At 39.3% G+C, this 13,893-nt stretch overlaps 1 protein-coding gene across 2 annotated transcripts in view; it reads left to right on the top strand.

Moving 5' to 3' along the window:
- LOC125240995 (calpain-C) overlaps positions 1 to 12,840 on the top strand; it is a 72,845-nt gene extending 60,005 nt beyond the window's left edge. The window contains exons 10-17 of one of the 2 annotated variants that reach the window (XM_048149246.1): positions 481 to 700; positions 2,178 to 2,366; positions 4,469 to 4,495; positions 5,160 to 5,319; positions 6,485 to 6,628; positions 7,276 to 7,396; positions 8,310 to 8,365; positions 9,459 to 12,840. In XM_048149246.1, the coding sequence (XP_048005203.1) occupies positions 481 to 700; positions 2,178 to 2,366; positions 4,469 to 4,495; positions 5,160 to 5,319; positions 6,485 to 6,628; positions 7,276 to 7,396; positions 8,310 to 8,365; positions 9,459 to 9,485 (944 nt within the window). In that variant the 3' untranslated portion in view covers positions 9,486 to 12,840. The remainder of the gene's footprint in view (positions 1 to 480; positions 701 to 2,177; positions 2,367 to 4,468; positions 4,496 to 5,159; positions 5,320 to 6,484; positions 6,629 to 7,275; positions 7,397 to 8,309; positions 8,366 to 9,458) is intronic. The other variant, XM_048149247.1, reaches the window with a different exon arrangement.
- Positions 12,841 to 13,893: the final 1,053 nt, after the last annotated feature.

Raw genomic sequence — 13,893 nt, 5'->3', positions numbered from 1 at the left:
TTCATTGTATTGAAATTCCTTAACTGCAGCGTCACATTACTTAGGATTAGGAATGGAGAATGGTTAGTAACTTTACTATTTTTATAAGGTACAGCGGGGCAAATCCCGACTACGAGGCAAATGTAACTGATCCATTTTTTCCATGTTTTACATATTTTCATTCTTAAATATAGTGTTCACCGGTTATATAAGGTATATAGGCGTGTTTATTGGATACATGTAGAACTCATCAATGGATCAGTTACAATTGCCCCCCTGTCGAGATTTGCCCCGCTGTACCTTAAGTATTTTGTATACAACCGTTTCTACATCTTAATCGGTTTCTCATTACACCAAAAAAAAATGAATCTGGTTACTAATAGATAGTTTTGCCTGACTATAATAAAATTACGTAAGTATACCTATATTTATCTTTGTGTCTAATATTTATTTTAGCTGTAACTAACCTATTATAATTATATTCAACTCCATTTCTTTCAGATTTCTTCCACATGAACCCCCAAATCCAGATAGTGGTCTCGGAGACCGACACGCTCGTGGTCTCGCTCAACCAGCACAGCGTGATGGAGCCCAAGGTCATCGGCTTTAGTATCTACAAGCTGCCGAAGCTGCTCGTCGAGACAGCTACCCCGAACCAGTTCAAGAAACTCAAGAGCACAGTTAATTCGCAGTATACGAATAGCAGACAAGTCAGTCACAGGTGAGGGTTATATAGTTATTTGTTATACAAGGGGGCAAAGTTGTATTTTAACGCCGAGTGAGGAATTGAAAAACGAGCAAGTGAAAGGATTCTATAGTTGAACCACGAGCGAAGCGAGTGGTTCGAGAATAGAATCCTGAACTTGCGAGTTTTTTAACACACGAGAAGTAAAATACATTTGCACCCGAGTGTAACACAAAACTTTTCCCCTCACTATAGCGAGGAAACTACAACGCAAAAAATGCGTTTGTTACTGCTTCCAGTAGTTCCACAGGTGGTAAATCATCTTTATTACTAGATTCACCTACTTTTATCAATTTTAAAGCAGTTAATTGGACTTTATTCAAGGTCAACTTACTTTACCCACTAGTGGATAAAATGCGTTTTTACCCGCTGGTATTAAAAGACAAAACACGTGTTTCCGAGCTAGTGAGGGGGAAAATAACTTATAGTGTGTGTGTGTGTGTGTGGTCTCCGAGACCGACTTGTGGGTTCTTCAATATCACAGCAAGATGGAGCTCAAGGTCACGGACAGCTACCCCGAATCAGTTCAAGAAACTCAAGAGTACAGTTAATTCGCAGTATACGAATAGCAGACAAGTCAGTCACATGTGAGGGTTATAAATGACTTATAGTGTGTAAAACCTTTTGACAAAATTCTCCAGGTGGGCTTAGCTGTGGATCTGGAAATCTGGAATCACATCCAATGTCCTCTGCCCTACTATACATAACGTGGAACGCTGTATACAACTACACACACAGCGCTCTCTTTTGGATGTAGTTACTTTCGGGTAATATCAATCCATGTATTGCTCTCCGAGACCGACTTGTGGACTTTTGAACAGCATAGAGTCATGGCAACCGAGGTGAAAACTAGATCTATATATAAATGATATCTAGATTCTTGGATGCACACAAAGCACGTCGGTCGAGCGAGGCACGCGTTTTGCTAGAATATCAGCATACTTATACATTTTTTTTATTAATTATTATCGTGTTAACGGGCCATTTTTTTTCAAAGTTGTCCATCTCACTTTTTTTGTAACATGGGTATTTTTTACGCGATTCATACTCAGAATCGCGAGGTCTATCGATCTTGATAGGAGAAAAAAAACGTCCCAAGATTTCCATATATTTTTTCAAACCTTCCATTCCGTTACCGCCATACAAAATGTATGAAAAAATGGTAACGGAATGGAAAAAACCTTGGGACACTTTTTTCTCCTATTAGAATTGAAAGAGCTCGCGATTCTGAGTGAAATCCACATAAAAATTTCCAAATCCAAAAAACAAGTGGGGTGGACAACTTTGAAAAAATGGCCCAAACCCACGTTCCAGATCCGTGTATCTTTCTCACTTGGTGATTTCATCGGAACATCAGCGCTGGAAGTCACCAGCAACGTTGAGATGAGGCCATTTCATGGCACTTTCCTTCTGTTTTGTTATAATGTGTAAATATTTATAATATTCTATTCAGATGCGACCTCCAGCCCGGCTCATACCTCATAATGCCGACGACCTTCGAGCCCCGCGAGGAGGCCAACTTCTCCCTCCGCATATTCTCCACGAAGACTGTGAGGATGAGGGCCTTGGACTCCGCCCCGCAGATGATCAAGGCCGCCGTCATTAGGGCCCCGCCTGGCTTGGAGCTGAGCCGATCTGTCAGGTTTGTGTTTCTGGTAGCAGCCTTGAACGCTTCATATTTAACAAAGACATATGTAACTCCGTATAGACGGATAAAGTATAAGAAAAAAACGTACCTCAAAGCCATAGAGAAAAAGGTACGGTGGCCTAGATGGCGTTACACCTTTCGGCTAGATGGCTCTTTTTACATTTTAACACATATCAAGCTAACAATAGGGAACTTGACTGTACAAGGACAGTCGCCTTATTGCAATGATTCATCACTTTTATCAGTGTTAGTGCGTTTTAACATTATCCGATCCGATATCGGTCGGAAGGATTTCAATGGGAAAAAAACCGACCAAGAGCGTGTCGGGCCACGTTCAGTGTAGGGTTCCGTAGTTTCCCGTATTTTTCTCAAAAACTACTGAACCTATCAAATTCAAAACAATTTTCCTAGAAAGTATTTATAAAGTTCTACTTTTGTGATTTTTTTCATATTTTTTAAACGTATGGTTCAAAAGTTAGAGGGGGGGACGCACTTTTTTTCCTTTAGGAGCGATTATTTCCGAAAGTATTAATATTATCAAAAAACGATCTTAGTAAATCCTTATTCATGTTTAAATACCTATCCAACAATATATCACACGTTGGGATTGGAATGAAAAAAAAAAATCAGCCCCCAGTTTACATGTAGGGGGGGTACCCTAATAAAACATTTTTTTCCATTTTTTTTTTATGGGATAGGAGGCAAACGAGCAGACAGGTCGCCTGATGGTAAGCGATCACCGCCGCCCATGGACACCCGAAACACCAGAGGTGTTGGAGGTGCGTTGCCGGCCTTTAAGATGGGTGTACGCTCTTTTCTTGAAGATTTGAAGGTCGTATCGGTCCGGAAATACCGCAGGCGACAATTCATTCCACAGTTTAGCTGTGCGGGGCAGGAAGTTTCTGGAGAAACGCACAGTTGAGGACTGCCAGCCATCTAGATGATGACGATGGAAATGTTGTCGCGTAGGGCGATGGCGGAAAGAAGCGGTAGGGATTAATCCGAACAATTCCTCGGAGCACTCCCCGTTATACATGCGATAGAAAATGCACAGCGAGGCCACATCTCTACGCAGCGCCAAGGGGTCAAGCCGATCGGAGACATGCTGGCAGTTGACAATTCGAGTCGCTCGTCGTTGGATGCGGTCCAGAGGGAGAAGCTGGTACTGAGGTGCCCCTGCCCATAGATGAGAACAGTACTCCATGTGTGGGCGAACCTGCGCCTTATAGAGCTGAAGGCGGTGGGCTGGGGTGAAATACTGTCTCGATCTATTGAGCACACCCAGCTTTTTTGAGGCCAGTTTGGCCTTACCTTCTAAATGACCGCGAAACTGGACTGCACTCGAAATGTCAACGCATAGAATTCCTATACTGGCTGTGGTAGTGAGGGGAGTGCTCTCAAAAAAGGGTGATGCGACAAACTCTAACTTTTTTGCGGTAAACGCGCAAACCTGTGTCTTGGTAGGGTTAAATCGGACTAAGTTAAGTCGACCCCATTCAGAGACTTCTTTCAAGGAAGTCTCAATTTCAGACACAAGTTTGTTCCGGCTCTATTTTTGCACTTTGTTGGCGTGATTGATATACATATTGGTACCAAATTTCAGCTTTCTAGTGCTAACGGTTACTGAGATTATCCGCGGACGGACGGACGGACGGACGGACGGACAGACAGACATGGCGAAACTATAAGGGTTCCTAGTTGACTACGGAACCCTAAAAATGACGCCTGTAATGTAGGAGGTATCAATCCGTTATCCAATATCGGATCGGATAATGTGAAAACGCACTTACTCTTCGAGGGCCGTAAATATTGTGAGAGGCTCTTGTAGCTCTTCAAATATGATCATTTCAGATATTTTTCGGCTTTCGTTATGTAAAATATTATTGCAGATGCAGGTGACTGAACATATAATATTTTTATAAGTAGATATGTATATTTATGTTTATCAATAGGCAATGCTTAGTATTGCTTAGGTTAGGTACGCAAATGTTTATATGGTTTTATTTATCTGACGAATAGTACTTATTGCTAAAGCTGCTTTTTCTGTAGGTAAATGTGTCAACTGTCCGAATCCATTGAAAATTATTATTTTCCAGTCCCGAACATGAAGAGCTTAAACAGCTGTAAGTAATAGTCAGTAAGCCAAATCCACGCAATGTCATTAAGTATTTTGCAGGCGCCTGTTGGCCTATGATACCTATCTTCGCCATAGCTTAATAGAAGTTGAAATTACCACCTAGCCTAGTTTCAATTAGGTAATACGTTTGAGAAACCTGCACTAAAAAGTAGGTGGCAGTTTCTAATTTTAAAAATGATAGGCGAAGATAAGTACCTACCTATAAGTACTAGGCGAAGAAACGAGTTTTATGGTAGTTAAAAAGAAGTGCTTTAACAACATTGAGATATAAATACCTTAGTATGGCAAATAAGCAAAAAAAATTAAATTCGCTTTTTTCAATTACAATACAATAGGTCTAATGGTCGCAAACTACGTATGTATATACAATCGATCTTCCGCTATTCGCTTAGAACGGTACAAGAACGTGCATGCGTTTTTCATTACAATCCGGTATTTGATTACTTACGAGTACTTACTTGGCTGGCTTGGCTGAATGAGTTTTGGCCTCCAACGCAAGAGCCACTTTGCTCTGTCTTGTTCAACAGTGTAACCTCAACAGTGCGCAATACTTATAACTAAAATCGCATGCAAGTTCATGCTCCGTTTAAACGGACCCTAGTACCTACTAGTATACTCCCACCCACCTGACGTTGAGGTTATCAATCCAGCTTCGCGCAGTACGAGGCGATCTTCCTGCAGTTGGCCGACGAGCACCGAACCATAGACGCCTTCGAGCTGCAAGAGCTGCTGGACGCCTGCCTCCCCAACGACTACATCAAGAGCTGCGCGTCCATTGACACGTGCAAGCAGATTGTCCTATCGCTTGATGTATCCTTTGTAAAACACACATCATTCATTCTTACTTACTTACTTCACTGGCTCAGCGACCCAAAAAGGATCTTGGCCAAGAGATCGCCAATCTGCCCTATCCTGCGCCACTTTACGCCAGTTGGGTACACCGAGTGCGGACAGGTCTTTCAGGGCTTCCTCGCACCTAGCGATATCTGGGACGTTTTCCACCCGAGTGCCCCACATATGCTCTTCTCACACCACGATCCTCTCCCATCCTTTCCAAGTGGCCGAGTCAGCGGAGTCGTGTGGCTTTGATCTCGTCAATTATATTAGGCACCGCCATTAGCTCTTCAGCTCTCTATTTAAAAGAAAAGAAAACGTTACGAAACCGACCCTGAGAAAAATACGATCCGATCCCAATGACGACATCATCATTCTAGCACTGTATAATTAAGAGTGCGATGCCCGCTCCCCGCTGAAAGTGCCGCACCCGCTGTCGGTTGCCGCCTGACAGAACCGCGACCAGTCGACCAGTCGACCAGTCATATCTCACTCAACACATGCATATAATTATTCCACGTGGTCTCGGAGAAGACTGGTTTTGAATGATAAGAGAAACCACGCCAGAGACAACGCCGTCCCTGAAACTTTGGAGGTCAGTTTATTAAGTAGTTCATACGCGATTAAGTCCCGATTTAAAAATAATTATGTGTTATAATCGTGAAAGTTTAAAACAGTGTCATACATGCATGGTACGCGTTCGCCTACACGAGCTTAGACTGTGTGCGTAGGAACGCGCCTCTCCCTTAAATTTGATCGCTTTTGTCCGAGGTGTGATTCTAATCTAGAGCCTGGTTTTTCTTTGCCACTCTTTTGAACGGCGTCACTAGGTCGACTTCGTCTTTAATTCTTTCTAAAAAGAAACCTCACGGTTTTCCTTCTATCTCCCTACTTTATAAAAAAGTAAATTGTAAAACTGCCGTGACAGCTTGATAGCCTATCGACACCACAAACCACAATTGAACCAACATTTCACAATCGATTTCTACGACAGCCACGGGAGGACAGGCGTGGTGCAATTCTTTCCAATTTTTCCGTCTTTTTCTTGATTATTCGCTTCAACGTTTTGCGCACTAGCGACGACACCACGGGATGAATATCTATAACACAGTAACATAAACCTTCCTTAGCCATCCTCCAGAAAACAGGCACCGGCCGCATCAGCCTAGCCAACTTCAAGGACCTGATGTGCTCCCTCAAGCATTGGCAGATGGTGTTCAAGGCTCACGCGCGGGAGAAGATGGGAGTATTGCTAGCGGAGAGGCTCAGGGATGCACTACGAGAGGTATTTGATACGTACATATAAACCTTAGGTAGCAGAGAATAGGATAAGCGCATCAGCCTGGCCACATTCAAGGACTTGTATAATAGTCATTCAAGCATTGCCAGATAGTGTTCAAGGCTTACGCGTGCGAGAAGATGAGAGGGTTACTAGCGGAGAGGCTCAGCGATGCACTACGAGAGGTATTTATCACATTAGTATTATGTAAACCTTAGGTAACTTAGAGAACAGGCACCAGGCTGGCTAACTTTTTTTCCCTCAAGTATCGGCGGATACTTTTAGGTTTTCGTACCACAAATTGGAGAATGAAACCCTTGTAGGATTATTCGTGCTCCTATAAGGATAGACACGCGTCCTTCGGTTACAGTCTATTTGAGAACGGCGTTTATAAAATTGCTTTTTTATAAAATTTAAAAGTTGATCGGATACCAAAAAACAATATTGGCGGACCGCATAAAAAAGCCGGCCGCAGCTTGAAAGTTGCTGATCTGTGTGTTCCTATAACTAGAATATAGGCATTAAACTTTTTTAGTAGCAAAACTGTAAATAGCCCCCTCTTTTTCCATCAATGCAATAATTACCTGATACAAAACTAGCTTGTTGTTGTCCTGTGCCCTGATAATAAATGATTTTATTCTACGTGTTTCAAGGTTGGCTTCGTGGTCCCCGACAGGGCCATGACGCTCCTCCTGCTGCGGTACATGCGGAAAGACGGCATGCTCCGGTTTGGGGACTTCGTGTCCACCGTCATGCATCTCCATAGAGCGTTCAGTAAGTTTTTATATCATTATATCAGCCCTTTAACGCCCACTGCTGAGCATAGGACTCTCCTAGTACACCACATCTCCTGGCCCTGGGCTAGTCTCATCCATTCTGTCTCATTTCGGGTTACTGTATGTTGTTGCTGTAATAGTCCTAGGCACCACAGAGGTTCAAAGGGCTTTTACGAACTCGCGCCACGCCTTCTTATCTTCAGCGACCCATCGTCTTTAAATGATATGTACTTAAAACTCCTCCACTCTGTCCGCGCACCGATATATTGCGTAACCAGCAGGACGGCGTCCATTTGGACGACCCAAGTAGGCCCTTTTGACTGCCCGATTCACCAATCCTCTGCTGCTTAAATGTAGGACGCCAAACTCATTTTGGGTTGTCGCGCTAGCCAAGTAAGTAACAAAAACCATTTCTCTTCGCCTCCTAAAATACCTTACCTACTAAAAACAACTAAGTAGATTCAAAATGTTTTTTTTTTCAATATTCACTAATAAACAGCTTTTATAAAGTCAGGCGAAGTTACGTATAGTAGGCGAAGATAAGAGAAAATACTCAACTGGACAATACTCGTCCTACTGCTGAAATACATTCGAATTCTTTCCACTTAAGCACACTCAAATACCTACTTATTAAGGCACTGGTCCCGAGCTAGTAAGCTATGAGCTATCGGCTATAAAAACGAACAAAAGATTAGCACTCCCGTGAAAATAAAAGAGACACGGCGGTATTGATAGCTCACCGCTGGGCGAACAACTATAAACATCGCCGTGTCTCTTTTATTTGCACGGGAGTGATTATCTTTTGTTCGTTTTTATAGCCGATAGCTCATAGTTTGCTAGCTCGCGGCGCGCCAGTGCCTTATATATTTATAAGGTTTTCTTATCATTTAATAACAATTGTTTTCTTTCAGACGTGTTCTACTCAAACGCCGCTACTTCTAACTACATAAACTTGAACCTATCTGAGGCAAGTATTGTTTTATCTATTCTACTTTATCTCTCTAATAACTATTAGTAGTGCAATAAAGACTACTATGTAGGTGGGCCATTTTTTTCAAAGTTGTCCACCCCACCTTTTTTTTGGATTTGGAAATTTTTATGTGTTTTCCACTCAGAATCGCGAGCTCTTTCAATCCTAATAGGAGAAAAAAAGTGTCCCAAGGTTTTTTTTCCATTCCGTTACCATTTTTTCATACATTTTGTATGGCGGTAACGGAATGGAAGGTTCGAAAAAATGTATGGAAATCTTGGGACATTTTTTTCTCCTATCAGGATCGAAAGAGCTCTCGATTCTGAGTATGAATCGCGTAAAACATACCCATGTTACAAAAAAGTGGGGTGGACAATTTTGAAAACAATGGCCCAGGTATGTAATTCTTCCTATCAAGTGTGCCTGAGTGAACGCTCGGAGCTGAGCATTCAGCGGGGCGTGCAGCGTCGTGTCACTCGAGTCAGGACAGACACTTGTATGAGCTTCAATTGTTTGATATGCACGCCACATGCCGCGCCCAATATGAGCGTGAACTCAGCCCTTGGACTAAGAGTCCCTCCACCTGTACATCCATACCACACCTCGGACACTGGCGATCAAATATATGAAAGAGGCGCTTTCCTAGCACACATTCTAAGCTCGTGTAGGTGAACGCGTACTATGCTTGTATGAGTGACATATGACAGGTCGACTGTTCGCGTTTTTGACAGGCAGTAACTGTGAGGTAACCGAGAGGGGGTGGGCGGCACTTTCAGCGGGGAGCGGGAGTGGCCATACTGTACGATAGTACTCTTTATTATACTGTGTCCATACTAATATTATAAATGGGAAAGTGTGTGTGTCTGTTTGTTTGTCCGTCTTTCACGGCAAAACGGAGCGACGAATTGACGTGATTTTTTAAGTGGAGATAGTTGAAGGGATAGAGAGTGACATAGGCTACTTTTTGGCCCTTTCTGACCCCCCGTTTCCCTAATATTTCGCATTTTCAAATTTAACGCGAGCGAAGCTGCGGGCAAACGCTAGTTTTTCCATAAATGGTCCATTTTGTAAACCAACCTTTTTGTTTCAGTGGCTGAAATGTGCGCTAACCTGTTAAACATCAGTTGGACTCCATTTTTGTTATGTTTGTGTTTATGGACGATTTCATATCGACAATGAAAAATAGTTTTTAAATGACTTCTTCAAACGTTTTTGTGCTAATCGTGTACTATTTCGATAGTTAAATGTTTGTCATTATAAAGAGAATTAACAAAAAAAGAAAACTAACTTTAAACTTAAACTAAAAATTAAGAAAAACAGTAAGTGTATAGTGAACTAGAACCATACTAGAACTAGAACTCTTGATTGTAATTACCTACTTATTAGTAGATACATTTTTGACAGTATTCAAGATAAATGTCATAGATTAAGAACACTCTAAATTAAATATACATAAATGCGCCCTACACACGTAATATAACACAATTACAACTATTGAACTAGAATAAATATGTAAAATCTTATGCTATAAGATTCAACTTTTACGACTAGAATAATTATTTGTTTGTGTTTCCTAAATTACCTAATATTTACTCGTATCTTTTCATAGTCTTTAGACAGAATTCTTAAGCTTTTTATACAACAAAAAATATGTACTTAAATAGCAAAATTCGCGTTTCGTTTATAACGAAATCTTCAATTATTTCCCGAGAAATTTTAAATATTAATAATTATAAATTTATTAATAAATAATCAAATTTGTCTTTAAGCCACAAATATTAAAAATATTTTTTTGAAATGCGTGTGTAGGCTAGCATTACAATTGAATACTCGATGCATTTAAAATTAAACTAATGTAAATGTTATTAATTAAGTCAAGAAATTTTATTATAAACGATCTCGCTTTAAAAATAAAAGTATTTTTAAGTGACACTTCTAAAGATCATCATGGCGTGGATTTATTTTATTATGCATTCTACACTTTGGAATTTACAATTCTTTACGGATTGCTAAAAAGTCGCAGACAAAAAATAACATCTGCAAAAAATAGTTTGCAGCCCATAACCTTGGTGATCTTTGGAGTATTGGATCTAGTTAATATCTATGCAAATTATAATAATATCTTTAATAATTCCGCCGACTTAGAATGTTTTAAATTAATTTTATATGTACTTATCCTTTCCATTAAACTTCATAATCCTCGAACACATTCTAGTTGTATCTGTATTTTTCTATAAAAACTGGGTATTTATTCTTGTGAAACTGTTGGTTTGCATATAGAAGCGAAATGTTTTCAATAGTCAAGTAAAATACCTAATATGAACTTATTAAGTTAAAATTTAGAACTTAGTTGAATGAAAATTTAAGCTAATGAAACTTATATTACATTAACACTTTTGGTGCCAAGCGCTACATTTTTATTTTAACACAACCTTACTGCTTTTTCACATTATCCGATCCGATATCGGATGTCGGAAGGATTTCAAAGGCAAAAATCTAAAATGGCAGCTTCAATGTATGGGATATCGGTCCTACATCCGATATCAGATCGGATAATGTGAAAACGGGTTTACTTGGCAGTAAATGTTTTAAACTATTTGCAAAACTCGTGGATATAATCCACCCATAGTTGTACGTATAGCTAGTTCTATAAGTTATATAAGTGAATTTATTCTTTGGCATTCCTGTAGCCTTTAAATTAGATATACATACAGTCATACATCTGTTTAGCATAGATATTTTGGCCTGGCTAACCATTTTGTCAGTAGGAAAGGAGCGAAATTAAGCTATTCTGAGGAAAGTAAACCCCTGCAATTGTCCATTTTGTCGCATTTTCTTCTGGTGGAAATGTCTTTCCAAATAACATTTTTTTAAAAGACTTTTCCATTATTACTGGGCATATTACAGTAATATACTCATAGCTCATAGTAGTCATAAATGAAAGATTCCTGGGTGCGTAGCCGAATGGCACAAACGCTCATGAAACGAAACGCTCGTAGATATCTATCCATCGCTTTTGCGTATTGGCGCGACAGAGCCAGACTACCTTTCGCAGCGTTTAATTTTCGTTTCGCGTCGCAGAAATTCCATTCGGCTACGGCACCAGATACTCATGTTGGGTACATAACATACACAAAAACTTTTTAATTATAACGTAATTAATTGAAATTTACTGCTTGCCTGCGTACCTATTTCCTAAAGATTGTACAACTGTTATGCGTTCGTATTTTAATCATACTTTGCCACACCTATCGTGTGGAATGTGTGCGTAAAAATACGGAAGCATATAAAAGAATGCCTAAAGGCATTAAGTCCGCCAATTGTACTCTTGTTTTTGTGTGCAATGAAATTTAAAATAAATAACATTAAACGAAAAGCACAATAGAAATGGACAAAAGCACGAAACAGCAGAATATAATATAATTTGAGCAAAATATTTCTTTGAAATGCTTAAATAAGTGTTGTTATAGTTTTTATTAGGTAGAAAAGTATTGTATATTACAATTCACTGCATCAGCACATACGTCCCTAGTTTAGATAGTGTTGTAGTGAACGACGTCAATGTCATGCTTATATATTCTAATAACATAACATTTACCGCATTTAAATGACAAAAAAAAACTTTATTCAATTTTATGTAGTGAATAGAATAGGTCGAATTTAGGTTCAGTCACATGTAGCTAAATAACAGCGTTTTAACACTATCCGATCCGATATCGGATGTAGGAAGTTTTATTTCACGTAGCAAGAAAAAAATCTATTACAACGTATTCTCAGATCTTCTATAAAATTAACATATTCGTAATAAGTGTGTAGAAACCAAGTGAATATTTATAAATGTCCAATTCGGAATTTAGATGTGTTGTGATTTAATAGTGATAAGAAAATATTTTTGGTCTATTACTTCACCACTTGAGCATCTAGTAAAAATCTAATCTTACTCTTTAGACGAATATACAAATTAAACTGTTTAATATTTGAATTGAATCATTAAAAAGAAAATATGTGAGCTGTCAAGGGTAAATATGAGCTTAACTATATGTACAGTCAACCAATTGGAACCCTTGGGCACTGTAGAACTATGTCTCAGTGACGCTATAAATCAGATTGTAAGAAATGTCTTACTGCTTATCATTTTGACATGGTTGTAGAGTGGTCTAGGGTTCCAATTGGTTGACTGTACTTTACTTTTTATGTATAGACTGTATGAGGTGCTCAAAGGGAGGTATTTCAAAATTCTACCTATACCTATCTATATCTTAAAAAGATATTTATTTATACTTATACACATCTATTTAATAGAATTATAAAAATTTAAATTACTCTAAATATTAGCTCAACCTAAGTTAGTAAAGCCTGACCAGAAATATATGACTATTGTCCAGAGGGCGCTGTTATTCTGATGTATGGGGTGACAGTTCAATATAGTATGAAGAAAATAGTTCTAATGAAATTCCGCAAGATGGCGCGTAGTCATATACCGGGTGCCCGGTAATTAATGGACAACCTTTTAACCACCAAGAGGGCACCTTATACTGGTCCAGAAAATCGACATTAAGGTTCAGTAAAAGTCGCCTGGTTTTCGAGATTCTCACACTTTTTAAAATTTTAGGTAGAATTAAAATTTTAAAAAGTTTAATACTAAACCTTAAAATTTTAGACCAAAAGTGTGGTTAAAAGGTTGTCCATTAATATCCATTAAAATTTTAAAAAGTGTGAAAATATCGAAAACCAGGCGACTTTTACTAAACCTTAATGTCGATTTTCTAGACCAGTATAAGGTGCCCTCTTGGTGGTTAAAAGGTTGTCCATTAATATCCATTAAAATTTTAAAAAGTGTGAAAATATCGAAAACCACGCATCATTTCCATGTCTGTGTACATGCGAACGCAGCGAGTCGTATCATCACGCACACAACTGTATGCTCAATGAGCTAACTCCGACACGTCTCAGGTCGGCCTGTCCGCTCTCTATTAGTATTATAATAACTATGCTCTGAGGTGATGTGGGTCAATACTAGTAGTTTAGATGTTAGTATAGCACTATGTGACATGTGATTTGCTATAAGCATTCCAAAATACCCGAAAACCCAGTTTTAAATCTTTTTATTTATATTCTATACGTAATAATCCTAATCACAATAACTTTACACATTGTATGTACTTTTTGTGCTTACAAATAAATGTATCAAAAATTATTTGTATTTTTATTACACCTGAAGTTTTTTTTGTATTGCATTTCTTGAACTTTCATAGGCTTTCCTAGTTCAGAACGTGCCACATTTCAATCTTAGGCCACTGTAGAACCTTTGCACAGTAAACGTCTATGTGATTTATATGGCAATAAAACACGGTGTCAATAAGGGCCTTATTACACTTCCAATTGGCGAACACGCTGGGCAAACGCGGCGAACTCGCTTCGCTTTCAAATCGCCCGCAAATAACAAGTGTGATAAGGCCCTAAGGCACTGGTCCCACCGCAAGCTAGTAACCTATGAGCTATCGGCTATAAAAAAACGAACTCCC

The sequence above is a fragment of the Leguminivora glycinivorella genome, chromosome Z (genome assembly GCF_023078275.1).
Source record: "Leguminivora glycinivorella isolate SPB_JAAS2020 chromosome Z, LegGlyc_1.1, whole genome shotgun sequence".
Lineage (NCBI taxonomy): Eukaryota > Metazoa > Arthropoda > Insecta > Lepidoptera > Tortricidae > Leguminivora > Leguminivora glycinivorella.
The sequence above is the reverse complement of the archived record's forward strand: the minus strand, read 5'-3'. Positions and strand labels throughout refer to the sequence as shown.